At 37.3% G+C, this 26,769-nt stretch overlaps 1 protein-coding gene and 1 long non-coding RNA gene across 5 annotated transcripts in view; both read left to right on the top strand.

The window, feature by feature from the left end:
• The window catches only part of LOC308407723 (uncharacterized protein), a 34,975-nt gene extending 12,184 nt beyond the window's left edge, over nucleotides 1-22,791 (top strand). The window contains exons 1-6 of one of the 4 annotated variants that reach the window (XR_013973713.1): nucleotides 17,171-19,469; nucleotides 19,600-20,183; nucleotides 21,132-21,500; nucleotides 21,682-21,818; nucleotides 21,908-22,130; nucleotides 22,219-22,785. Coding sequence is in view for 1 of the 4 variants with exons in the window: in XM_080899557.1 (XP_080755683.1) it covers nucleotides 19,600-19,740 (141 nt within the window). In the remaining 3 variants the exon portion in view is untranslated. Of the gene's footprint in view, nucleotides 1-17,170; nucleotides 19,470-19,599; nucleotides 20,878-21,131; nucleotides 21,501-21,681; nucleotides 21,819-21,907; nucleotides 22,131-22,218 lie in introns of those variants that run through there. The other 3 variants (XR_013973711.1, XR_013973712.1, XM_080899557.1) reach the window with 3 other exon arrangements.
• LOC308407642 lies at nucleotides 9,107-11,805 on the top strand. Its single transcript, XR_013973706.1, has 3 exons — nucleotides 9,107-9,125; nucleotides 10,296-10,322; nucleotides 11,568-11,805. It is a non-coding gene; the product is annotated as an uncharacterized lncRNA (long non-coding RNA).
• Nucleotides 22,792-26,769: the final 3,978 nt, after the last annotated feature.

The raw sequence follows: 26,769 nt of genomic DNA on the forward strand, positions 1-26,769 counted from the left end.
TACGGTTTGGAAATTATGGTCATTTGTTTGAGGGGAGTCGTCACTATGAGAAATAGGCTGCAATAATCCTGTGCCTCTCTGTGCTGCGTGTGTAAAAAGAGGCACATGTTTTGGCGGGAAAAAGTACACAGGCTCTCTGATTGGTGGATTCAAATTCAGCAGCTCCCAGGCTGACCTAGAAACTTACTTCTCTCTCCCTGTGCATTTTTATGCTGATTTTTTCATTTAACAAGTATATTTGAGGGACCCTCAGCATGTTCAGCATTTTTTCAGCTGTCCATTTTGCTTTTCCAATTTTTCTGTTTAACTTATTACTATTGTGCTAAATCATACTGTTTCTGCTATTTCATAAGATTTGTGCTTAATATAGTATTTCTGCTTTTAATAGGATTTGTGCTTAATATAGTATTTCTGCTTTTTATAGAATTTGTGCTTAATATAGTATTTCTGCTTTTTATAGAATTTGTGCTTAATATAGTATTTCTGCTTTTTATAGGATTTGTGCTTAATATAGTATTTCTGCTTTTTATAGAGTTTGTGCTTAATATAGTATTTCTGCTTTTTATAGGATTTGTGCTTAATATAGTATTTCTGCTAAATTATAGTATTTCTGCTTTTTATAGTATTTGTGCGAAAACATAGTATTTCTACTAAATGTAGTATTTATGCTTAATCATAGTATTTCTATATATTATATCTGCCAGGTCCCCAGGCAGCCAATCCTCTCTGAGGACTGAGACATTCAAATTTTCAAATCAGGGCCTGCACGGCTTCCCAGCCAATCATATATGTGTCCTGAGGCATTCAAATTTGCATATTGGGGCCTTCATGGCTTCTAAGCCAGCCAATCATATCAGGGCTGAGGAATTCAAATCCACAAATCAGGGCCTGCATGGCTTCCCAGCCAGCCAATCATATATGTGGTCTCAGGCATTCAAATTTGCATATTGGGGAATTCGTGGCTTCTAAGTAAACAATTCATCCATGTCATATATCTCTAAAAATTCACATTTTAATGATAAATTGTCAACACTTGAAGATTCCCCCATCTCTTCTGAACAAAACGGTGTAAGAATGACCGCTCTAGCCCCTACGGTTAGGAAATTATGGTCATTTGTTTGAGGGGAGTCGTCACTATGAGAAATAGACTGCAATAATCCTGTGCCTCTCTGTGCTGCGTGTGTAAACAGAGGCACCTATTTTGGCGGGAAAACGTAAACAGCCACTCGGATTGGTGGATTTAAATTCGGCAGCTCTCTCCCTCTGTGTCTGTCTGTGTGTGTGTGTGTGTGTGTGTGTGTGTGTGTGTGTGTGTGTGTGTGTGTGTGTGTGTGTGTGTGTGTGTGTGTGTGTGTGTGACAGAGAGAGAGAGAGAGAGAGAGATAGGAAGCCTTTTTATGGGATGATCTCATTGTAAGATTCAAATTCAATATATTTAGACTGGTTGACTGAATTGGATCTTGTGTGTGTGTCTCTCTGTGCATGTGTGTTTCCTCATGTGTACATATTTGTAATTGTGTGGCTGTTATAGATTTTTTTGCAGATTTTTGTCATTTAACAAGTATATTTGAGGGACCCTCAGCATGTTCAGCATTTTTTCAGCTGTCCATTTTGCTTTTCCAATTTTTCTGTTTAACTTATTACTATTGTGCTAAATCATACTATTTCTGCTATTTTATAGGATTTGTGCTTAATATAGTATTTCTGCCTTTTATAAGACTTGTGCTTAATATAGTATTTCTGCTAAATGTAGTATTTATGCTTAATCATACTATTTCTGCTTTTCATAGGATTTGTGCTTAATATAGTATTTCTGCTAAATTTAGTATTTCTGATTAATTATAGTTTTTCTACTAAATCATAGTACAGTATTTCTGCTTTTTATAGGATTTGTGCTAAAACAAAGTATTTCTACTAAATGTAGTATTTATGCTTAATCATACCATTTCTGCTTTTTATAGGATTTGTGCTTAATATAGTATTTCTGCTAAATTATAGTATTTCTGCCAAATTATAATATTTGTGCTAAAACATAGTCTTAATTTAAAATTACAATATTCATAGTTCATCACAGTGTCTCTGGTAAATCACAATATTTCTGCTCTGTTGTACTATTTTTCTAAATCATAGTGTTTCTGTAATGTTTAAGTATTTTTGGCTAAATATATTCTTTCTGTTATCTTATACTATTTCTCCTAAATTCTTGTATTTTTGAGAAGTTATCATGTTTCTGGTAAGTTACAATATTTCTGATAAATTCTGCTATGCTATTGTATTTCTGCCAAGTATTATGTTTCCTCTAAGATATTGCAGTTCTGCTAAGTTATTCCATTTTAGCAAAGTTCTTTTGCTTCTGCAAAGTTTTTACAATTTCTGCAACTTTTCAGCTTTTTCAGCTACTTTTTGCATGTAGCTTCAGCTTTAAGCATCCACACTGCATTTTCGCAGGAAATGCAAATTTTTCTAGTTCTTTATACTTTATTATTCCAGTTGCTTCCGTACACTTTTTGGCACTTAACTACTTCCACAATTTTCAGCCGATTTTCACCGTTCAAATTTTAAACTATTCTGCTATTTCTGCTAATGATCGCTATGATTTTTGCTATTTTTTGCTATTATACTTTTTAAAATATTCCACTTTTTTCCTTTAATTTGTCCCATTGAAATGAATGGGAAACTTCCAAAATTCTGCTAAATTTTGCTTGTTTTTGAAACTTAACTACTTCCTCATACTTTCACCTAGAACAACCATTCAAACTTTAAAATGTTCACAAATTATTGGGCTATTGATGTATGATTCAGCTTTTTCAAATCTTTTACCATTTTACTTTTATGCCTCTTAAAGTTTTCAGTTGCACAATTGTGATTTTTCACAAAATACATGCGTTGTTATGGTTGCTATGCTCTTGGCTTCCAGTGTGTCACTGAAGGTTTTGCAATTTTCACTTCATGTCCGAACAACTTCTTGCTACTTGCTCAATTTTCACTCAACTTCCACAAATTATACATCAAAACGTAGGTATTTTTGCTGGCTTTCAGAAAATGTCACTATCATTGTTGTGGGATTTATAGAATTTTGGCAAATCTCCTCAGACCAACACAAAGTCAGAAAACTCTCCATACAAAGTCAATGGAGAGTTTGTTCAAAATCATCGCTGGATTTCTGTAATGAGAGGCATATTCGAATCGTCATATCTCCTTAACGAAGCAAAGTTAAGACATGAGGCTTGTCCTGGTATATCTTCAGACACTCCTGACGCTCACAATTCAAGAATTGTTTTCTCACCTATTACCATTTGGCCATGAATTATGTTTGTTTGAGGGTAGGAAATTTGTCCCTCGCTCAGATTTCTTCAGATTTCAAACTCTGGAAATGAACCACTTTTTTCTCTCGTCATAACTTTTTGTTGGATTTCCACAGAGACCTGAAAATTTCCATGATTGTTCACCAAAGCCTGCTGTCTCTTACGGTGAAAGAATGATATCGATACTCCAAATAGATTTAGAGTTAGAAAGCGTTGTTTGAGGGCAAGTCAAGGCAGTTTTTGCTTCGCTCTACTCAGTTATGGTGCATTACAAGTCAAATATCTTTAATAATTCATATTTTAATGATAAATTGTTAACACTGGAAGATTCCCCCATCTCTTCTGAACAAAACGGTGTAAGAATGACCGCTCTAGCCCCTACGGTTAGGAAATTATGGTCATTTGTTTGAGGGGAGTCGTCACTATGAGAAATAGGCTGCAATAATCCTGTGTCTCTCTGTGTGCTGCAGGCACCAGTTTTGGCGGGAAAAAGTACACAGCCTCTCTGATTGGTGGATTCAAATTCAGCAGCTCCCAGGCTGACCTAGAAACTTACTTCTCTCTCCCTGTTTGTCTGTGTGTGTGTGTGTGTGTGTGTGTGTGTGTGTGTGTGTGTGTGTGTGTGTGTGTGTGTGTGTGTGTCAGAGAGAGAGAGAGAGAGAGAGAGAGAGAGCCTTTTAATGTGATTATCTCATTCTAAGATTCAAATTCAATATATTTAGACTGGTTGACTGAATTGGATCTTGGTAAACATTTACCAAGATCCTCTTCTTTACCTGCCACTGCTACTCTACACTGTGAGTACAGGCTGGACCCCACAGAGTGTGTGCATGTCTGCAGTGAGGATGAAAGCACAGACGACATGGCAAATAAGATTGAGACAGCAACAGGTGAACAGGCAGCCGACCAGGAGTGGCATCAGTTCCAGAGGCCAAGATTACATCTTCATGTTTAAGAGGTTTGTTATATGAGGGGTGAAACTGTGCAGAGAGAATCCTCAAAGGAACGAGACAGACTGCAGACGTGAGCACAGGGACAGACATGGAGTTTAACGCAGCTGGAGAAAACTGCAAATTGAAAAACTTTAACTATAGGCCTCATGGCCTCGTTGTCCACCCTGACGCTCCCTGGTACCCTCAACAGGGTACCTAATTATGCAACCAGGTACCCTGTTGATTTACCATTAAGATTGCATTAGATGAGAAGAAGAAACTGGAGAGTGCATGTGTTTGGTGTGACCAACATACTGAACATTTAACTTGGCATCTTTAAATCACCCGTACTTTTTTAAGACCACACAATAGAAATCAAATTATTTTTAAGAGAGAAGTGCATAGTTAACAGTTAAAGGTAACAGCAGCATCAGAGAGAGCGTGGACTGGTATTACTTTCATGTTCACACGCTGATGCACTTCTCTCTTAAAAATAATTAATTATTAAGAATATGTGTAATGGTTCAATAGATTCTGATTTAAATGTCCATAATAATTAAATGAGCATTATTGTGCATCCTACAATTCAAGATTTAGAGCTGTGTGTTTGTATGAATTCAGCTTGCTGTACTTATAGAGTAAAATTATACAAATCCACTATTTAACCAAACAAATTATGTTGTTTGGCTAAACAGATTGAGTTTGTTCTATAACATAATTATTCAACAATTGAAAATACAAAACAATATAATTGCACATTTATCCAAAAATGGTGCAATTACTTATTTCATAGGTCTGATATTGTTTGTTAAATCTGGTGACACAAACACAGTCAAAAATTCATTGTTGGTGTAACATGTGGCTCTTTTTAACTTTGACTAATGATGTGCTGGTAAAACAAATAAAAAAATATGTTAATTAAAAAATGTTTTTGTTTAGAAAAAGGACTGAAATTACATGGAAACTGTCACCTTAAAGTGTAATTTTAAATACCATCACAAACAGATGTTTTCCAAACAGTTAACAAAGCTGCAGCACATCCGGTCACTGCATCTAAATCTAAAAGAAGACAAAAACATATCAAATATAATTTACACAATGGAAGACTTTTGATTTAATAAATAAGCTCAAAATAAGGGTTACCTTTAAATATTTGTGGGAAAAATCTGATGCTACCCCAAGAATACAAAGCCACACTGGAAACGATGACAGGCTTGCAGCCCTCTGTCTTCCTGGAGTGAGGTGCCTGATCAGTAGTACAAGAATTATGCTTCTAGTCCACCTAGGTTTTGAGTTACACAACGTTTTGTAACTCCAAAAAACGGCGTTTTTCGCCTCTCGCCGCGATCTAATTCTGACTCCTCATTACCCTGTTTTTCAAAACGGCTCCTCTCTTTCCCAGTGGCGCAGTTGGTAATGACATGGGTCTGCAAGCCAAAGATCGTGGGTTCGATTCCACCTTGGTCAACATGTTTTTTTCCCTACAAATTAATACACTGTCACAGACCAGTAATTCATATTCATCATTTATTACAATTCTGCAAACTTTTATGATTTTACCAGCTTTTCTAATATGGACCTCACATTCTTGTTAAGACTCCATGGCACAAATACTCTTCCCTTTAGGCTCTGTGTATGTGTGTGTGTGTATCAATATTTCTCCCATTTTAAAGTATTACTCCTCCATAATTGTATTTCTGTTAAATCAAAGTACTTTTACTACATCTTAGTACTTCTGCTCAATCATAGTATTTCTGCTAAATCATTGTTATTATGCTATATTGTAGTATTTCTGCTCAATCATACTATTTCTACTATATTATATTTTTCTTTCTAAATATAGCATTTCTGCTATATAATTTGTGCTGTATCATAGTATTTCTGCCAAATTATAATATTTGTGCTAAAACATAGTCTTAATTTAAAATTACAATATTCATAGTTCATCACAGTGTCTCTGGTAAATCACAGTATTTCTGCTATGTTGTACTATTTTTCTAAATCATAGTGTTTCTGTAAGGCTTAAGTATTTTTGTCTAAATATATTCTTTCTGTTATCTTATACTATTTCTCCTAAATTCTTGTATTTTTGAGAAGTTATGTTTCTGGTAAGTTACAATATTTCTGCTAAGTTCTGCTATGCTATTGTATTTCTGCCAAGTATTATGTTTCCTCTAAGATATTGCAGTTCTGCTAAGTTATTCCATTTTAGCAAAGTTCCTTTGCTTCTGCAAAGTTTTTACAATTTCTGCAACTTTTCAGCTTTTTCAGCTAGTTTTAGCAGACAGCTTCAGCTTTAAAGCAATTCAGAATTCATGATTACAACCAATATGTAGTAGAATAAAAGAAACAAATGTGCAATGAACATATCAGGAGTCGCTGTTAAAAAGTCTCATAGCAGTGGGGTTAAGGGACCTCCTGAACCTCTTGAGTCCTGCAGTGGAGTGAGATGAACCTCTGCAGCTCCTACTGTGAGGATGCTTAGGCGATCACCAACACCAGCTCCTTGGTGTTGGTGTTCAGCAGAAGACTCTTCTTACTACTGCAGTCAGTTAAATAAATCTATCATAATAAAGTACATTTTAACATAATGACCTTATGTTTATTTATGTCTTTTAACCATTATTTCAAATTCAAAGAATCCTGTTTGAAACATTTATTAAACTTATAGAATTAAATTTCTGCTAGTTGCTTTTTGTTGCAAAAAAATCTAGTATAATAATATTTAAATTTACATATATTTTTCACGTTTTCCATGCCAATTTTGTGTAATTGCGGAGTTTCCCACTACCCGTGAATGCCTCTTTTTTTAACGTCTCTGCCTGACTCCTGAATCTCCGTCCACTCTCAGCTCGATCCCCACCGGTAAGCGCTGCTTCTCTGTCTCTCTTTTCTGAAATGAAATGTCTATAAGCTGTATGAGGGATTTACCCAGTTGTTGTTAGTGACTTATGAAGCCAGTCGAAGTATAAGTCATGTTAAAGTAACACAATGGCTGCTTTTTTAGTGAAACGTTGTAATTTTACTATTTAAAAGGAGTGTTTGGTATGCTAGCACTAAGTGCTAACGCCTAGCCTAGCTGCTATAGGCCCAGTGTGAAATTAATATGGTTCATTTGATTGTTTATTACAGTTATTGTGTTGTATTTGGTTCATTCGGTGTGTTAGTGTTTCTGAGTCTGTTAGGGAAGCTGAAGTTAATTCTCTTCACAAATCAGTCAGTTAAAAACGGCCTCATTCTTTCGGTTGTAAGGTAATGAGCCGTCATTTTAGAACCACTGATTAGCTGCTGAAGCAGCAGGGTCGGCAACTTCAAAGGAGCCATTTTACCGCCATTAGCTGTGTCCCAAAACGTCGGCTGCATCTTTCGGAGGACCCAGCCTTCGCGGTCTACGTGGACCGAGAAGGCTGTGAAACTGGACGGTCTAGCCTTCAGATTTGCGTCACCGCTGTCTCGCGGGAGTTTAATAAACTCGGCCGTCTGCTCCTTGCTATTTAAAATATAACAGGACACTGGCGTAAATTCTCGACCGTTTAACGTTTATTGAGCTATGTGAAAATCCCGGAGGACCCACCGGATGGATTAATAAAGCTTTATTTAATCTAATAATCTAATAACTTTGATCTCAGCCAAACCGATTTACTCCAGAACAAATAAAACACAGAAAAAGGCAAACAATTACATTTTTAAGTTATCAGAGTGACTTGTATATCATGTTTAACCTGAGTAGCGAAAGAGCGGGGGTCTGAACCCCCCTCCCAGCTTGCCATCGAGCTGGTGGGTGACAGACGTCTCTGAAAACGTCGGCACACTTTTGCAAATATGCGATGTCTTGATAAACCAAGCAGATATTTACACCGCTACTTTCTCGCCTAAAAATATGTTAAAAGTTTATTCGGGGAAATGAAGGACTCATTTGTCGGCCGCATTTGAGACAGCCTTCGTCGACTGGCTGTGACATAATCGGCCTTCAAATGCGGCCTCCAGAGGATGCAGCCGACATTTTGGGACACAGCTTCTGACTGAAAGCCGGGAGAAAAAGAGTCACGTGCCTGTACCGGTGTGTTTTTGTGCTGTGGGTTAATTAACAGAAGGGAGAGAGAGAGTGAGGATGAAACACATAATATAAGAATAATAACATCTCTTAACAAGAAGTTTTTTTTAATTAGGTAATTTTAGTTTTTTAGTTAAATTTTAAGAACTGTTTAACAAACACTTGTTTGTGCAGGTTGTTTTTTTTTTTTTTTAAATGAAACCTACACCTGCAGCTCTGTTTAACTTCTCACTTTGTGAAAAACTAACGAAATATAAAAAAGTCCACCTTCAAATAAATAAAATGCAGCAGTGCACCATTAATATTATAAATATGATATGTAGATATTTAAAACAACAGCATATTAAATGATACTGTGTGCAGGTGATAATATTTTTAGGAAGCAGAATTTGAATGCAGACGAACTCAAACGTTGAAGCCTACAAAAATATCATCCAAGCTTTCATTTATGATTGTTCATGCTTTGAAATTGTGATGTCAGAATTTGATAAAGTGTGCAGAGCTAGGTGTAGCAAATCATTGCTTATTAAATCTACTGTGTTATCTAATAGCACCAAACTAATAGAGCTATCACATAACTGAGAAACGTGTGTGGCTTATTACAAATGGATGAAACCACATTTTACCTTAATGAAGACAGTAATCTTTAATAAGGTGTAGAAAAAGGTGAGTTGTTTGTTGCTGTGATAAACAAAGAAGTGTACTGAATCTTTTGGACTACACAGAGTGATGCAGTATTGACTGTGATGCTGATTTGAGTTGTCTCATTCTGTATTTTTGTGCTTTGTCTTTTGTTACACAGAGTGAAAGAGATCTTTGGTTTTGCCTTTGCTGGTAAGTAAACAGTGATTGTAACTGAGGGAGTATGAACCTGGCATTGCGTAGCACATTTGGCAACTTACATACAGTAGTTTGACTTTTTGTGATATGTTTCCATTTACTGATGGGCAAAAACACAAAGTCAGGATTTATTACCTGTAGCAGCAAAGCCCTCACACAGGACCTCTGACTGTCCCTGAAAATGTCCCTGAAGTTTAATAGCCCATTTATGTATGATTTAAATTTCTTATGGCTTATTGAATCCAAACATAGGTAAATGTCAGTTGTTCATTTTCTCCTTATGTTTGTGGATTTAAGTAGCAGACAAAACAATGAAAGTGTTTTAGGGGAGTCAGTATAAGTGGTTGCTCAAACACTTAAGAGCTGCACAGGTATTGATTCATATTGTCTCTCAAATTCTGCTGATGTGTTACATTAAAGTCAGAACACTGTAGAAGTATTTTGTACAGTTAAGCAATAATGAAAAACTAAGAGAACCAGAGGTGTGAGTGGACATTGTTAGGTACATTACAGCCAGTGTGTCTAATTAGTTTATCACTTATTTGGTGAATATAATGTGTTTTAAAATTTAATAGAAAAGTTGCCAAAAAGGTACACTGCAAAATACATAAATATTCCTAGCAACAGGTATAATGAAAGGACTTTTTAGTGTAAAAATTTAAGACATTTAATTTTAATTACAAAACATGGTGCACCTCTGCTATTGTAACATGTCAATATTTAAAACTATTTTAAGATTTACATATTCATATCAGACATGACGAGGTTTTCTGTTGCTTCTGATTTATATAATTATTTTGTATCTAACATTTTTAAAAGTTTTGGCTTTCACACTTTAGTAGTACTGACCTGTTGTAGAAAATGTTGGAGCCACAAAGCTTCTGTGTAGGAAATATTTGGTATATCCTGCACTTGTGCCAACAAATATTGGTGGCTATTCTTTATATTTCTGTAGTAATGAATGCTTTTATTACACTTGCTACAGCCATGTGAGACGCTGCAGTTCATTTATCGCCTCTTTAGACTACAGTAAGCTCATAAAGCCTTAAATAAATTAAGAATTTTACTAGTTAATTTATGTCACAGTAAATTGGATTGTGTGTGAAGAGGCTCAACAGTCTGAATCATCAAACAGTGATCTGATGAATTGTTTCCTTTCTCTAGACTGCTGATCTGATCGTCTCCAGTCTGGTAAGTAAAGGTTTGTCTGAGGTACAGTGCTGGGAAATGTTTCTCATTATAGGACATTCAGTTTAGTGGAGTGAGTCAGCACAGCTCTTGGGAATAATCAGATCGTAGAAAAGTCTGTGTAAACATTTCCAGACTTACAGATCTCTCTTATCATCATAGTACATTTTTAATTAGGCCCTAATATCGGCCATGCTAAGTTTATTGTAGATTTAGTGGAGTGTGTATTAAACATGCCCCATATTTGACTGAAAAATGTAGAAACTGCTGTTTAGGAGTCATCTGTCTCCAAATTTTTCATTTTGCCAAAAGTCATACTGAGTAAATTATTTTTTACTTTTATGTTAACGGCTCCCCAGACATTATGATATACTGTTGAACCAGGTAAGTACACACAGAAACGGGAATTTGAGACCTTTGGGCATTTAGGATCATGTGAGTTGAGTGCTGTGAAGTGTTTAAAGCAGGTGGTCTGAAACTGTCTGCTCTGACTTCATTGTGTGGGTTTAGCTTGACCATATAATGTTTATAGTAAGTTACTGTAGCACCACATCTTGGTTTACAGACTGTGTTTGTTTTTATTGTGTTAATAGAATGCAAAAATGTCCTTAGAAATGTTCCACCACCATATGATAAACATTTTCATTCAGTTGAATCTAATAATGTACTGTACGACTCTTCAGTGTGTAATGATATATGTGTTCTGTATTTTTCGGACTGTAAGGCGCACTAAATTCTAAGGCACATTAAGCCAAACAAAACAGATAAGTGAAACTTTATTCAACTCATTTACAATAACTCTCAAAATTGTTCAGTTGTAAGACATAAAATACAGAACAATACACTCACTTTTCAGGATTTATGGACTGATGAATGTGGATTGATCAGTTTGAAATCTGCTTCATAAGCATGGCTCTCAACAGGTGCCAGGCCCTTATACACACACACCATATTATGTTGAAGCACAGTACGAATTACTCTACGAGGGTGCTGACTATGGTATCCATGCTCCGACAATACATCAAGTGGTGCTGCTTTGTAGCTTACCAAAGTCATACTAAAACATTTGACAGAGTGCCGTGTACCACATAGAATTGGTTTAAAATCAGTAAGCACAACCATACATAAGGTGCACTGTCTATTTTTGAGAAAATTAAAGGCTTTTAAATGTGCCTTATAGTCTGAAAAATACGGTAAAGCCAGGTTTATTGGAAGTGTGTCTAATTCCACTTTCTTTCTGTCTTACAGGTGACCTGCTGCAGAAAACCCTCTCCCTCTATCATTAACAAGCAATTCAGTCTGTCCTATCACTCTCCCTCTCCCTGCTCAATCTTTTTTGACAAGCCATTCTATCTTCTATCCATTCTCCGCCATGTGCTCTATCTAATTTGACAAACTTGAACCTGAGTTGAAACGCAATCCTGTGACTTGAAATCCAGTTTTACCAGAATCTAAGTTTTTGGAATTGAAGTTACCTGAACTTTGTCAGTCTGTATTCAGAATTCTGAGAGATCTCTGCTCTCACTGCTCCATCTTTCCTGTCGTTAAACTCTCTCACATCCAGTCATTTTTCTGGAAATCACAAGTAGAAAGTTAAAATTACAGTAGTAGAATTACAGTACAGTAGAACTCACAGTAGAAACTACTTACACAGCCCTACATTTGTCATTTTAATTTTGCATTACACTTTGGAATAAACATTGATTGGCTTACAGGTGCAATTGCTTTGATAAATTATATAAAATATACACCTCTTAAAGGTTTATTTGTAATAAGACAATCTGGTTATTTTGTAATATATACATTCAGACTGCTCTATTTACATAAATATTAAATTAGATTCAAATACATTTTTCAAGTCTGTTTCATTGACTATAACATTTGACTACAGTAAGTTTATACTAATATTATTTAAGGACAAACCCATTTCTATTACTCAGTGTAAGTATTGAGTTACAATTGTCATTGAGAAGCTGCCCTGAGGACCCAGACTTCCTGTTTCCTGACTGCTGCAGAACATCCAGCTGAAGAATCCTCATCGCCTGTCATCTGATCACCACACCACCACAGCTCCTTATATTTGCTTTAGATTTTAGATATCTCAAAGATTTACACAAAGTCTACTTCAAAGCTAAGAGTTTTATTATAGCCTGTTGATTGTTGAGATTTATTCTGCATATTACTTCACAGAAGTATAGACCTATTCATTAACCAGTCTGGTTAAAAAAAAAGAAGTAATAATATACAGTTGTTGAAAAAGCTACAATAAAACGTTTTTAAGGATCTTTCAATAACTTTTATATTGAGTTTGTATTTAAGCCAGCCTTTTACATCAATTAAACGGTCATAAGAACACTTTACCATTTGTATAGTTGATCCATTTAATAGAAACTTGAGGAGTTTTTCAGTGTTTACAGGTTGAGTTTTGTATACATTTGTGTATAAATACATATAAGGTCCAGTTTGTACTTGCACAAAATGCCAAGGAAAGGTCAAAGGTCACAGTCCCAGAAGCTTAGATGGCAAAAGCAGAAGGAACAGGTAAATCTTTCTCAGACCGGTGAGCAGGTAAAGGTGTCTGTTACAAGTATTCCCAGTCCAGAAGTGCAGCTCAGCGTTCAGACGGCCGCAGTGTCTTATGCAGATGTGGTAAAGAGAGGTGTTTGCTCATCATCTGTGCCAAATGCTAAAGTACAACAGGTAATCCAGACTGAACCCCAGCTAACTGTGCAAACGCAGCATGATGGAGAAGCTCCAGGACCGTCTCATGTACAGGTTACAAACAGTGAAAGTCGTCCACGAGTGAGTAGCATCTGTGCGTCTCGAAGCCAGGCCAATGCTAAGTATGGAAAGTACCGGAATCAGCAATGCATGGCGAACAGTTTGGTTTTCCTGTCATTCTTACACGAGGATGAATTCATTACCAGAGCAGATCTCAACCGTGTGTTGGACAAAGGCCATGCCGTGTATTCAGATGCCAGAAAGAGGTTTGTGAACAGCGTGTTTCTAGCCTGTGATGAACTTCCCACTGTGATCATCAGCCGCAGACACGAGTATCAAGTCGACATGTCTCAGTTTGCTCTTTATGGCACATTTGACGGTACAGATCATCTTCCGAGCCTTGAACAGGGACTACAGTGTTTGGCTTCAGACATTTGCTATGCTTTGCTAGTCATGGGAGGAACAGCCATTGCAGTTTCCAGGCTGACTTCAGGTGAATACGCATATTTTGATCCTCACCCACGTAAGTCTACAGGAATGCCATTGTCGCTAAGTGTAAGTGGTGGAACTGCAGTTATGTTAAAATTCACACGTCTTAACGACATGATTGACAGGATCAAACGTTTGTACCGAATGTTTTGCATCGCACCAACCTGCACTTATGAGCTACAGCCTGTTGAGTTCCACAGTGAAAACGTTGCTGACCAAAGAAATGCTGATGAAAACAGACAAACAGCTACAACTGTTCCAGCACCAGCTTTAAATGAACCTAAATTTGAAACCCCCAAATCCACTGAGAAAACACAGAAAACTGTGGCCGACACTTTAGCTACTGAAGTGATGTCATCCAGAGTGGATTATTCAAATGAGCCAGCTGCTGAGCTGAACAATTCTGATTATTTAGAAATAGAAACCTCTGCATCTTCTGTAAGAGACACTCAGGTAATAAAAGATTCTGTTCCTCTGAATGATTTAAACACTGCCTCCTGTTTAACTATGACAACAGATGAACTCTCACATAAACTGTTGAAGCATAATAAACAGCAAAGGAGAAAGATTAGGAGACGACTGTTGGTCCAAGAAAAACTACCACAGAGAAGGGAAAATCAGAAAAAGAAAGAAAGACAGATGTACGCTTTTGATGAAAGCTTTAAGGCAAAGAAAAAAGATTCTAGCAGAAAGTCTCATGATCCTGATCACAGACAGAAGAAGAGTGTGTACAAAAATAATCTGTGTAAACTCAATGCTACATATAGAGAGAAACAGAGAGAACATTTTAGAAAAATCTATAGAGATAGTGCTAAAATTAGAGAGAGAAAAAGAGAACGTGTCATAAGGATGTATAAAGAAGATTCTTCATTCAGAGAAAAGCAGAAGGAACGTATAACAAGAACATATAGAGAATCTCCCATTTTTCGAGAAAAGCAGAAGGAACGTATGAGAAAAACATATAAAGAATCTTATAGACAATCTCCTATATTCAAAGAACAGCAGAAGGAACGTATAAGAAGAAATTACAGAACTTGTGCTGGATTCAGAGAGAAACATAAAGCTTACATGAGGTCATATGTTTCTAACCTATATAAAGAAAGTGTAGAATTTAGACAGAAAAAAAAATGTTACATCACTAAACGTTATGGAGAAGAGAGACAATTTCAGCAGCAACACAAGGACAATATGAGAGAACGAATGAGAGTAAAATATTGGAACAGTATTTCTTTTAGACAGATGCATAATATCAGATGTGCAATGAAAATAAAAAGAAAATATCGTCAGATGCATCGACCAGCTGACAGTTTACAGTGTCATCCAGAGAACACTTTAATGAATGAGGCCATATCTCGTTTCAGATCCAACATTAAGTCAGCACCATCTTATGTTTGTACTGTTTGTCTAAAAGCTTCTTTTCCTAATCAGGTGAAAATCTGCAAAAGAGAAAATTACTCAAAACACCAAATTGTAGCTCAGCAGTGTCTAACTGGTAAATTTGTTCATGTGTGTGATGAAGCATGTCATGATCACTGCAGCTTTCCTGTTGAGAGAAAAAAGGAGTATATCTGTCACACGTGTCACAGTTCCCTCAAAAGTGGACGCATGCCAAGACTTGCTGCTGTCAACGGTTTAGAACTGCAGGATATTCCAGCTGAACTGTGCGATCTCAACATTCTGGAGAGACATCTGATTGCCAAATGCATACCATTTGCTAAGATTATTCCACTTCCAAAGGGCAGACAGAGACTCATACGTGGTAATGTGGTGTGTGTACCATCTGAAGTCCAACAAACAGTTGACAGTTTACCGAGGATCAGAAGCCAATCACAGATCATGAGGATAAAGCTGAAAAGACGACTGTGCTACAAAGGCCATCAGCTGTTCCAGACTGTCACCTGGTCTAAACTCATTCAAGCCCTGCGTAAACTCAAACAAATTCATCCACAGTACACAGATATTATTATCAGAGATGATGCATTGCTTTGTGATCCAACGTTACCTGATGATGACAGCAGTGATGAAGCCAGCATGGGAAGTGATGATTATGATGAAGCAGATTTAATGGAAATTGACAACTATGAAAAAGATGCCCTTTTGTGCGAAAGTGAGTCTGAAAGTGAACAAGCTATTAATATGCAATCCTGTGATGAACAACCAGAGGAACAAAATCCTGATGAACCAGAAAGTGATTTGAACAATGGAGGTTTTGCTCTAGAAAGTTGTCTGCAGCCTGTTGACATTTCAGAAGAGATTCTCTGTTTCACTGATAACACATATTGTGTGGCTCCTGCAGAAAGAAACAATCCTGTTAGCTTCTTCAGAACTCCTCATTTGGAAGCCATGGCATTTCCTGTGCAGTTTCCTACCGGTCAGAATACACTGGATGAAAAGAGACTTCTTAAACTCACACCAAGTGCTTACTTCAAGTCAAGGCTTTTCAACATTGATGCAAGATTTGCTAAAGACACAAATTACCTGTTTTTCTCACAGTTTGTCACTGAAATACATTTGGCTAATTCCAGCATGACAATACAGCTAAGGAAAGGTAAAACTATGACCAAAGATGGACGCAAAATCACATCGGGAATGTTACAAAGTAAGACAGAAGTAGAGAAGCTGGTAAGAAATAAAGATGCAATCAGATTTATGCAGCCACTCAGAGGAACTCCAGCTTACTGGCAGAAAACTACCAAAGATTTATTCAGTATGATTCGTCAAATAGGAACACCTCAGTTCTTTGTCACTTTCTCTGCTGCTGAGATGAGATGGCCTGAAGTGATTCAAGCAATAAAGAGACAGCAAGGTGAAAAGGTTGATTTTGAAGCCCTGGACTGGTCAGAAAAGTGTGAAATTCTAAGATCAAATCCAGTAACCACCATGCGAATGTTTGATAAACGTGTTGAGGCTTTGTTCAGAGATTTGCTTTTTTCTCCTGCACAGCCCCTTGGTGAGATCATTGATTACTTTTACAGAGTTGAGTTCCAGCACAGAGGTAGTCCGCATATACACATGTTGCTGTGGATTCGAGAAAAGGTAGAAGCAGATGTGGATGATGACCAAACTGTCTGTGACTTTGTGGACAGATACATCTCAGCTCAACTCCCTGATCCAGAAAAACAACCTGAACTGCACAAAAAAGTCTCTGAACTACAAAAGCACAGCAAGAACCACACAAAGACATGCTTTAAGAGTGTGAACTCTGGTTGTAGATTTGGGTTTCCAAAACCACCATCCACAAGAACAATGATTGTGAGACAGGATGAGGATTCAGACACTGAAGCTGCAAAAGCCAAACTCAGACCTTTGTTGAACCTGCTGAAGGAACCTGAAGCTGCTTCCCTCACCATAGAGCAGATTCTGTCACGATGCAACTTGACAATGAATGAGTATGAACAATGCCTCCAGAACATAAACAAGAAAACAGCTCTGATTCTGAAACGTGACCCAAAGGACTGTTGGATCAACAATTACAACCCAGACCTGCTTGAAGCCTGGAACTCTAATTTAGATGTCTCATTCATTTTGAATGCCTATTCATGTGTAGAATACCTCTGTAAATATATAACAAAGAAAGAATCTGGCCTCTCTGAATACCTGAAGACAGTTATTGATAACTCTGGAAACAACATGGTCAATGAATGTGATGAAATGAGAGCTGTGATGCAGGCTTACTCAAAAAAGAGAGAGATCAGCGCACAGGAGTGTGTGACTCGAGTCTGTGGCCTAAAAATGAAAAAATGTTCCCGCAGTGTTGTATTTGTACCAACAGATGATAACCCAGTAAAAATGAGTCGGCCCATGAGCTTCCTGGAAAGCACAACACATGACAGCTGTAATATTTGGATGACAAGTTTGAGTGATAAATACAAATGCAGACCTGAGACCCCAGAATATGAGGAAATGTCGCTGGCTGATTTTGCTGCCCTGTGCCGGTTGGTGAGTGGTCCAAATGAAGGAAAAGATGTGCTTCCTCTTCTAAACCAGCTTGGATTTGTACAAAGGCGAAAGAATGATAAACCAGCTATAATCAGGTATTACCACTGTTCACAGGAAAAAGATCCTGAGCAATATTATGGTCGACTGTTGAGACTTTACCTTCCACACAGATCAGAGCAGGAACTGAAACCACAATGTTTCCAAACCTATCAGTCCTTCTACAACTCGGGTTTTGTGCGACTTCCATGTTCAGACCACAGTGAGTCTGTGAAACGGATTGTGAAAAGAAATAAAGACAAGTATGAGAAGAACTCTGAGGATATTGAGAGTGCACTGGAAGAGTTTGAACAAAATAGGGATGTTGTGATCGATGAATGGTGTAATCTTGCTCCTGAATCTGAAGTTGTGAGGCTGCAATGTGATGAGAATCTTCCTGAGAGACATTCTGATGATGAGAACGAACAGGAGAATGTCCCTGACTACAGTCGTCAGTCTGATGCTGTAACAGAGATCAGAGCCATCAGAGAACAACCTGCAGTAGATCCAGCCGTGGTACGTGTAATGTATCAGAATCTGAACCAGAAGCAGGCCTGCGTGTTCTATACTATAAGAGACTGGTGTATTCAGCGAGTTTGTGGTTTGAACCCAGATCCATTTTTCTTCTATATCAACGGTGGTGCAGGAACTGGAAAGTCACATCTGATTAAATGTATTCACTCTGAAGCATCAAAGATCCTGAGCAGACTGCCTGCTAATGCAGAAGAAGCTGACATATCAAATCCAACTGTTTTACTTACTTCATTTACCGGGACAGCAGCTTTTTCTATCAATGGCTCTACATTACATTCTCTACTGAAACTACCCAGGAGTCTGAAACCACCCATTCAAGGACTTGGTAACCAACTGGATGAAGTCAGATCTGAGCTGATGAATGCAGAAATTATTGTTATTGATGAGATTTCAATGGTTTCAAAACCCCTTTTTGCCTATGTGGATGCAAGACTGAAACAAATCAAAGGCACTCAGAGACCTTTTGGTGGAATGTCAGTTTTAGCTGTTGGAGATTTTTACCAGCTGCCACCAGTGCGACAGTCTAAACCTCTCTGCGTTTACGATCCAGAACAGATTGACCTATGGCAGGAACATTTTCAGATGATCACTCTAACCGAGATCATGCGTCAGAAAGATGATGTGGCCTTTGCAGAGATGCTGAACAGGATTAGAGTGAAAGAAAAGACGGATGAGCTTTCTCAGTGCGACAGAGATTTGTTGTCACAGGCTGTGACTGCACCAGAAGAATGTCCAACTGAGGTCTTACACATTTATGCCACCAACAAGAATGTGGAATCCCACAACACAGATACCCTGAAGAAGCTTCATTCAAACATCATAATCATCACTGCAGACGATTTCCAGAAGGATAAACGTACAGGCAGAATGGAACGAAGAGACAAACCATTTACAGGTGGGAGAAATGATTTACCTGACACTCTGAATGTTGCTGAAGGAGCTCGAGTCATGCTGACCAGAAACTTGGACACACTAAACGGTTTAGTCAACGGTGCTTTTGGTATACTGGTAAAGGTGGTGAGATCTGAAAATGATGGACACATAATCAAACTGGGGCTCAGAATGGACAACCGGCAGCCTATGAGACACAACCGCAGTGCTAATGCAGCATCTGATGATCTGGTTTACATTGAGAGAGCAGAGGAGAGTCTGAAGTTTAAAGGAGCGGTACGCAGACAGTTTCCTGTAAAGCTAGCATTTGCCTGCACAATTCACAAAACTCAGGGTCTTACAACACAGACAGCTGTAGTTTCAATGAAGAACATTTTTGAACCAGGTATGGCTTACGTTGCTCTCAGCAGGGTGACGTCTCTCAGTGGACTCTATTTGCAGGACTTGGATGAGAAAAAGATTTACTCCAATCCCGAGGTAACTGCAGCGCTCCAAACCATGAGACAAGCCAGTGTTGAGGAAATGATGCCTCTTCTTCAGGTCAGAGAAACAGCCAGCAGACTTGACACTCTTACACTGATCCATCACAATACGGAGGGTTTGCCATCTCACATCAGTGACATCAAGAGTCATCATGAAATGTGTTTAGCAGATGTTTTGTGTCTCACAGAGTCTCACCTCCAAGGCTCCTTTGTTGCAGACAGTCTTCATTTGGACGGCTACACCATGTTCAAACGCAACAGACATGTGTCCTACACAAACTTTCCTCACATGGCCAGCAGAAGTGGTGGTGGAGTTGTTGTGTATTTGAGGAATCATTTTCAGGTTCAGGTAAAACAGTATCTGCATAATGTCACTGATCTTGAGTTTTTAGTGTTGAAGGTTCAGGCTCCATTCCCTGCACTCATTGCTGTTGTGTACAGACCCCCTGACTACAGTTTGACACCATTCATGCAAAACCTGGTAAGTCTTTTAGATTCCCTTGAAATAATGGACTGTCACCCAATCATTGTGTGTGGAGATTTTAATGAGAACCAGTTGCAGAGTGGAAGAAAACAGATTCTGGAGCAGTTTCAGTCGAGAGGGTATTCACAGCTGATCACTTCTGCCACTACAGACAAGAACACCCTGCTTGACCTCATTTTTATTTCTCAGCCAGATCAATGTCTCCATTCCGGTGTTCTGAGATCATACTACAGTTACCACAACCCTGTGTTTTGTGTCCTGTCCTCGAGCCAATCATGAAGTCGTCTGGTGAGTTTTGAAACAATTACAGATCATGTTTGTTACAGAGTTTACTGATTGTAGAGTATGAAAAATATTTTTCATTGGAAAAAATTGTCTTCCCTACTCTGTCTGTAAGAAGACCCTTTCTTATTGCAATGTTATTAATCATGTCACCAAATCATGGCTGTACTTCATGCAGAGCCGGGAGATCTGCTTTCTGTTATCATGCACCTCAGATCTGAAATATACTGCATTAAACGGACATAATTTATTTTTTATTCTCATGTTTTAAATGACTAAATCTACTTATACATTTTTTCATGGATGTTAATTGTCATCTCCTTTTTTGATACTTTTTTTACTCTGACGTATGTATCTCAACAAACGAGATCTTCCCCTCCAAGATGCTTTCAAATATGAAATAGTAAATAAATAAATCACAGATAAATGCAGGTATTTATTATGGGTCACATGAATAAATACAGACAATTATATTTTCTTGATTATAGTAAATTTTGTAGAATCAAATGTTTTTTGGATGAATGAGGTTTTGCTTATCATGTTTTACAGGTAAAAAATGTTAAAAGTTTTAAACTATCTTTAGGCTACCAGAGATGTCTATAATTATACATTATGTAGAGAAAAACATTTTTACAGCTTACAGAATTTGTATAAAAACTGATTTAGAAGTACATGGAAAGTTTCTGCATCCATTTTCTGACTTGGCCTTTATCTGGGTGGGTTTGGGTTTGGGTGGATAAAGGCCAAGTCAGAATTCTCTGAGCAGCTGGAAAAAGCTGCTAATAAACAAAGACATCAGAAAGCGGGGGCTTTAGGTGTAGCCCCCGCTTTCTGACGCACTAATTAGATTTAGTAACTGACACCCCATACCAGCATTATATAGACACTTGGGGGCTGAGATGGGTGGGTGGGGAGGGGGGGTGGGTGGTGTTAAAAGCACTTTATGTTTTGTAGATGTATTTTTTTCAGACAGGGCACACACAGTCCTGTTTCCTTTGTGGGAAAACCTTCAAACTTCACCATCCTCAGCTGAAACAACAACATCTTAACACCATCTTCATGAACTGCTGAGCCAAACCTGATCCATCAGTGCTGGACTGCACAGATAACTACATGCCACACAGAGACTGCTGTTTTATGAACTGCCATACCAGTATGTCTTCAATGGAGAAGATGACACACCCATCACCTGACCTCCTGCCTGATCTGGAGACCATCATGATGCTGCCACACTACACACCTCTGAGACCATGAATGATGACTCCTACTGAGGAAACTGTATTTCCTGTCAGAGATGCTCAGTGATCCTCAGAGCAGAGAGAGGTATGATTCTTTATCTTTGATAAAAAATGTCAGTGTTTTTAATTCAATTAATTAATTAAAATCCTGTTTAGTGCATAAATAATTCCACACTCAAATGATTATACTTGTTGACACTTTTTGAGTTTTAATTCACATTATGGATTACAAATCTATGCTTTTTCTACTCTGTCTCTCTGTGCAGGTATTGCTGTCTTCTGAGTTCTTCAGTGTCCCAACTGAGACATTCAAACCTCATTGCAGAGCTCATGTCTTTCCTCACCATCATGTGAGTGTGAGATTGCTCTGGATTCTGGTTATGTGGCCTGCAGCACCTATAAGGTATTTCAACATTGTTCATTGCATAACTTATTTGTAGTTTTTAGGGTTTCTACAGACAAATAAAATGTTCCTTTTTCTGTATTTTTTAGAACAAGCTCGTCCAGTGTGCCTGCATTCCAGCTTCTTAGACTCTACTCAAGTGGACAGAGTATCAGTGTTTGGCCACTCTTACAGACACCGACTTCTGTCAACTCACTGCTACTGATCAGGCACCTGACTCCAGGAAGACAGAGGGCTGCAAGCCTGTCATCGTTTCCAGTGTGGCTTTGTATTCTTGGGGTAGCATCAGATTTTTCCCACAAATATTCAAAGGTAACACTTATTTTAAGCGTAGTTATTAAGTCAAAAGTCTTCCCTTGTGTTAATTTTATTTTTTTTATTTGTTTTTGTTTTCTTTTAGATTTATGTGCAGTGATCGGATGTGGTGGAGCTTTGTTAACTGTGTGGAAAACATCTGTTTGTGATGATATTTACAATGAGGCTTTAAGGTGACAGTTTCCATGTAATTTCAATCCTTTTACTAAGCAAAAACATGTTTGCAATTAACATATTTTTTTCAGTTTTGTCTTTTGGATTTATGGTTAACATTCCTCTGTGACAGCAAATACTAAACTGGTCCAAGTAACCAGCATATCATTGGTCAAAGGCAAAAAGGACCACATGTCACGCTAGCAATGAATTATTGACTGTGTTTGTGTCACCAGATTTAACAAACAATATCAGACATATGAAACTGAACTCTGGATTAATGTGCAGATTTTTTTTGTGTTTTTTTTATTGTTGAATAATTATTTTGTAGAACAAACCCAATCTATTTACCCAAACAATGTAACTTGTTTGGGTAAATAGTGGATTAATATATCTAAGTCTATAAGTATAGCAAGCTGAATTCATACAGACACACAGCTCTAAATCCTGGATTGTAGGATGTACAAAAATGATCATGTGATTATTATGGACATTTAAATAACTATATCTATTGAACCATTACATGTATTCTTTTTAGAAATTACACAATCTCAAAATGTGAAAAAAGAAAGTGTTTAAGAGAAAAAATAATGTGTGTTTGTATGAATCCTGCCTTAGTATGGGGTGTCAGTAACTACATTAGTATAGAGTAGGTCTAACAGTGGTTTTCCACATCTGCTCTAATACAGCGGTCCCCAAACTTTTTTGCGCCATGGACCGGTTTATGCCCGACAATATTTTCATGGACCGGCCTTTAAGGTGTCGCGGATAAATATAACAAAATAAAACTAGTACCGGTACCGAAAAAAAGAAAATTTATTCATAACACACGTCAAAAGATCCAGGAAAACCGAGTAAACGATAAAAACGATAACAAAATAACGCTGAAAACCGATAAAAACCCTGAAAACGATACATTTCACACCTGAGCCTCATCTCTCGCGGCCCGGTACCAAACGACTCACGGACCGGTACCGGTCCGAGGCCCGGGGGTTGGGGACCGCTGCTGTAATATATATAGATAATGGGTCAGACATATAAAGTCATTTTGAAAAGTTCATAAAGGTCACATCCATTTATATGTGTTCCTCTTTATCATTTTATATCTGGTCACACAGCTGACTTGAGTTTTGATCAGAGTAGAACCATAACATTCATGCTAATGGTTCTGCTGTTTACAGTTACTTTATGATGGATTTCAGCCTGGTCACAGCACTATGTGAAAAGATGTTAGAGGTAAAGTTAGGAAAATTAATACCTCATCATAAGTCACTCTCTAACGCAAAGCAGTGATTATTTTTCACTGTAATTTATTGCACAACAATGTTCTTTATTTGATCCTTGTTTCTTTAAATATGCACATCGATTGTTCAGCTGTGTGACTCTCCACACCTCAAATATATCACAATGTGGACTTCATTTTGACAGTATTTTGTAGATTGATGCCATATTTATCATCAAATCAGGAAACTGTAAACTAATTGAAAAAATGAAGCTTATGAAAATTTTAATGTGGCATAGGAACATGTTGTTTATCCTTGCCGAATGGTATTTAGACAAAACTCCAGCAAATCAGAGGATATATTTTTGTCTCTCACTTGCTATATATGTGTATATTTTTGCAGTTAATAGCCTATCATGTGTCTGCGCATCTTAGGGCCATAAACATAAACATGGCAAACAAGGATATGTTCACAATTCCAACAAATGCTTCAATTGTTTGTATAGATGTTAGATTAATTTCATTTGCATTTTCTATTAATATTTTTCTGTTTGTCCCAAATGGTATTTTTATTTCTTTATGCCATTATTGTAATCATTGGAAACAACTGAGTAAATATTTTGTATCATATGTTTCTAAAAATATTTGAATGTTCTACTTTTCTACTACTGGTTTTCTACTTTCTAAACTTTCTGCCACTTTTTGGCATTTCAATAACATTATTTTTGGGTGTTTTTATCTCTGACCGCAGCATCTTGTGCATTTATTACCTAAATGTTGTTTGTGTGGGTTTTGCTTTTGTTTTGTTTTTTTGCCATTTTTAGATTTCACCAGCTGTGCAAACTCCGCAATTTTACCTTGGTTTTGTTCCACATTAGTTTATCTGCCGGCATGTTTTCTTCCTTTTCTAATGTTTTTGGTAATTTTTCACAGTTAAACAAGTAACTTTGAGGTTACTTCAGCATTTTCAGCTGTTATCTGTTGACAGTTTTGCCTAATTATTACATTTCTGCAAATTTCTAGCAGTTCTGATAAGTTGTAATATTTCTGCCAAGTTTTTAATTTTCTACTAAATTATTTCTGCTAGGTTACACTACTTTTGTTTGTTATGTTATGTTATGTTAAGGTATGTTATTTTAAATTATTGCATTTCTGCTAAGTTATTACATTTTTCTTAACTTGATATTGTTCTGCAAAGTTATTAAAATTTCAGCAACTTTTTAAACACTGACTTTGATTTCTTCAGCTTCTTCAACTATTTTCAGCAGACAGCTTCAGCTTTACAGTTTCCTCTAAGTTATTGCAGTTCTGCTAAGTTATTACATTTTCGCAAAGTTCTTTTGCTTCTGCAAAGTTTTTACAATTTCTGCAACGTTTCAGCTTTTTCAGCTATTTCTTGCATACAGCTTCAGCTTTTAAGCATCCACACTGCATTTTCGCAGGAAATGCAAATTTTTCTAGTTCTAGTTGCTTCCGTACACTTTTCGCCGTTAAACTACTTCCACAATTTTCAGCCGATTTTCACTGTTCAAATTTTAAACTATTCAGCTATTTTTGCTAATTCCTGCTATGATTTTTGCTATTTTTAACTATTATACTTTTTAAAATATTCCACTTTTTTCCTTTAATTTGTCCCATTGAAATGAATGGGAAACTTCAGCAATTCTGCTAAAATTTGCTTGTTTTTGAAACTTAACTACTTCCTCATATTTTCACCTAGAACAACCATTCAAACTTTAAAATGTTCACAAATTATTGGGCTATTCAGGTATGATTCAGCTTTTTCAAATCTTTTACTGTTTTACTTTTATGCCTCTTAAAGTTTTGAGTTGCAAAATTGTGATTTTTCACAAAATACATGTGTTGTTATGGTTGCTATGCTCTTGGCTTCCAGTGTGCCACTGAAGGTTTTGCAATTTTCACTTCATGTCCGAACAACTTCCTGCTACTTGCTCAATTTTCACTCAACTTCCACAAATTATACATCAAAACGTAGGTATTTTTGCTGGCTTTCAGAAAATGTCACCATCATTGTTGTGGGATTTATAGAATTTTTGCAAATCTCCTCAGACTAACACAAGGTCAGAAAACTCTCCATATAAAGTCAATGGAGAGCTTGTTCAAAATCACCGCTGGATTTCTGTAATGAGAGGCATATTCGAATCGTCATATCTCCTTAACGAAGCAAAGTTAAGACATGAGGCTTGTCCCCGAATATCTTCAGACACCCCTGACGCTCACAATTCAAGAATTTCTTTCTCACCTATTACCGTTCTGAAATGAGTTGGACTTGTTTGAGGGTAGGAAATTCGTCCTTCGCTCAGATTTCTTCAGATTTCAAACTGTGGAAATGAACCACTTTTTTCTCTCGTCATAACTTTTTGTTGGATTTCCACAGAGACCTGAAAATTTCCATGATTGTTCACCAAAGCCTGCTGTCTCTTACGGTGAAAGAATGATATCGATACTCCAAATAGATTTCGAGTTAGAAAGCGTTGTTTGAGGGCAAGTCAAGGCAGTTTTTGCTTCGCTCTACTCAGTTATGGTGCATTACAAGTCAAATATCTTTAATAATTCATATTTTAATGATAAATTGTAAACACTGGAAGATTCCCCCATCTCTTCTGAACAAAACGGTGTAAGAATGACCGCTCTAGCCCCTACGGTTTGGAAATTATGGTCATTTGTTTGAGGGGAGTCCTCACTATGAGAAATAGGCTGCAATAATCCTGTGCCTCTCTGTGCTGCGTGTGTAAAAAGAGGCACATGTTTTGGCGGGAAAAAGTACACAGGCTCTCTGATTGGTGGATTCAAATTCAGCAGCTCCCAGGCTGACCTAGAAACTTACTTCTCTCTCCGTGTGTGTGTGTGTGTGTGTGTGTGTGTGTGTGTGTGTGTGACAGAGAGAGAGAGAGAGAGAGAGAGAGAGAGAGAGAGAGAGAAAGGCTTTTAATGGGATGATCTCATTCTAAGATTTAAATTCAATATATTTAGACTGGTTGACTGAATTGGATCTTGTGTGTGGGTCTCTCTGTGCATGTGTGTTTCCTCATGTGTACATATTTGTGATTGTGTGGCTGTAATAAATTTTTTTGCAGATTTTTGTCATTTAACAAGTATATTTGAGGGACCCTCAGCATGTTCAGCATTTTTTCAGCTGTCCATTTTGCTTTTCCAATTTTTCTGTTTAACTTATTACTATTGTGCTAAATCATACTATTTCTGCTATTTTATAAGATTTGTGCTTAATATACTATTTCT

The sequence above is a fragment of the Rhamphochromis sp. 'chilingali' genome (assembly GCF_963969265.1).
Source record: "Rhamphochromis sp. 'chilingali' genome assembly, chromosome: 12".
Lineage (NCBI taxonomy): Eukaryota > Metazoa > Chordata > Actinopteri > Cichliformes > Cichlidae > Rhamphochromis > Rhamphochromis sp. 'chilingali'.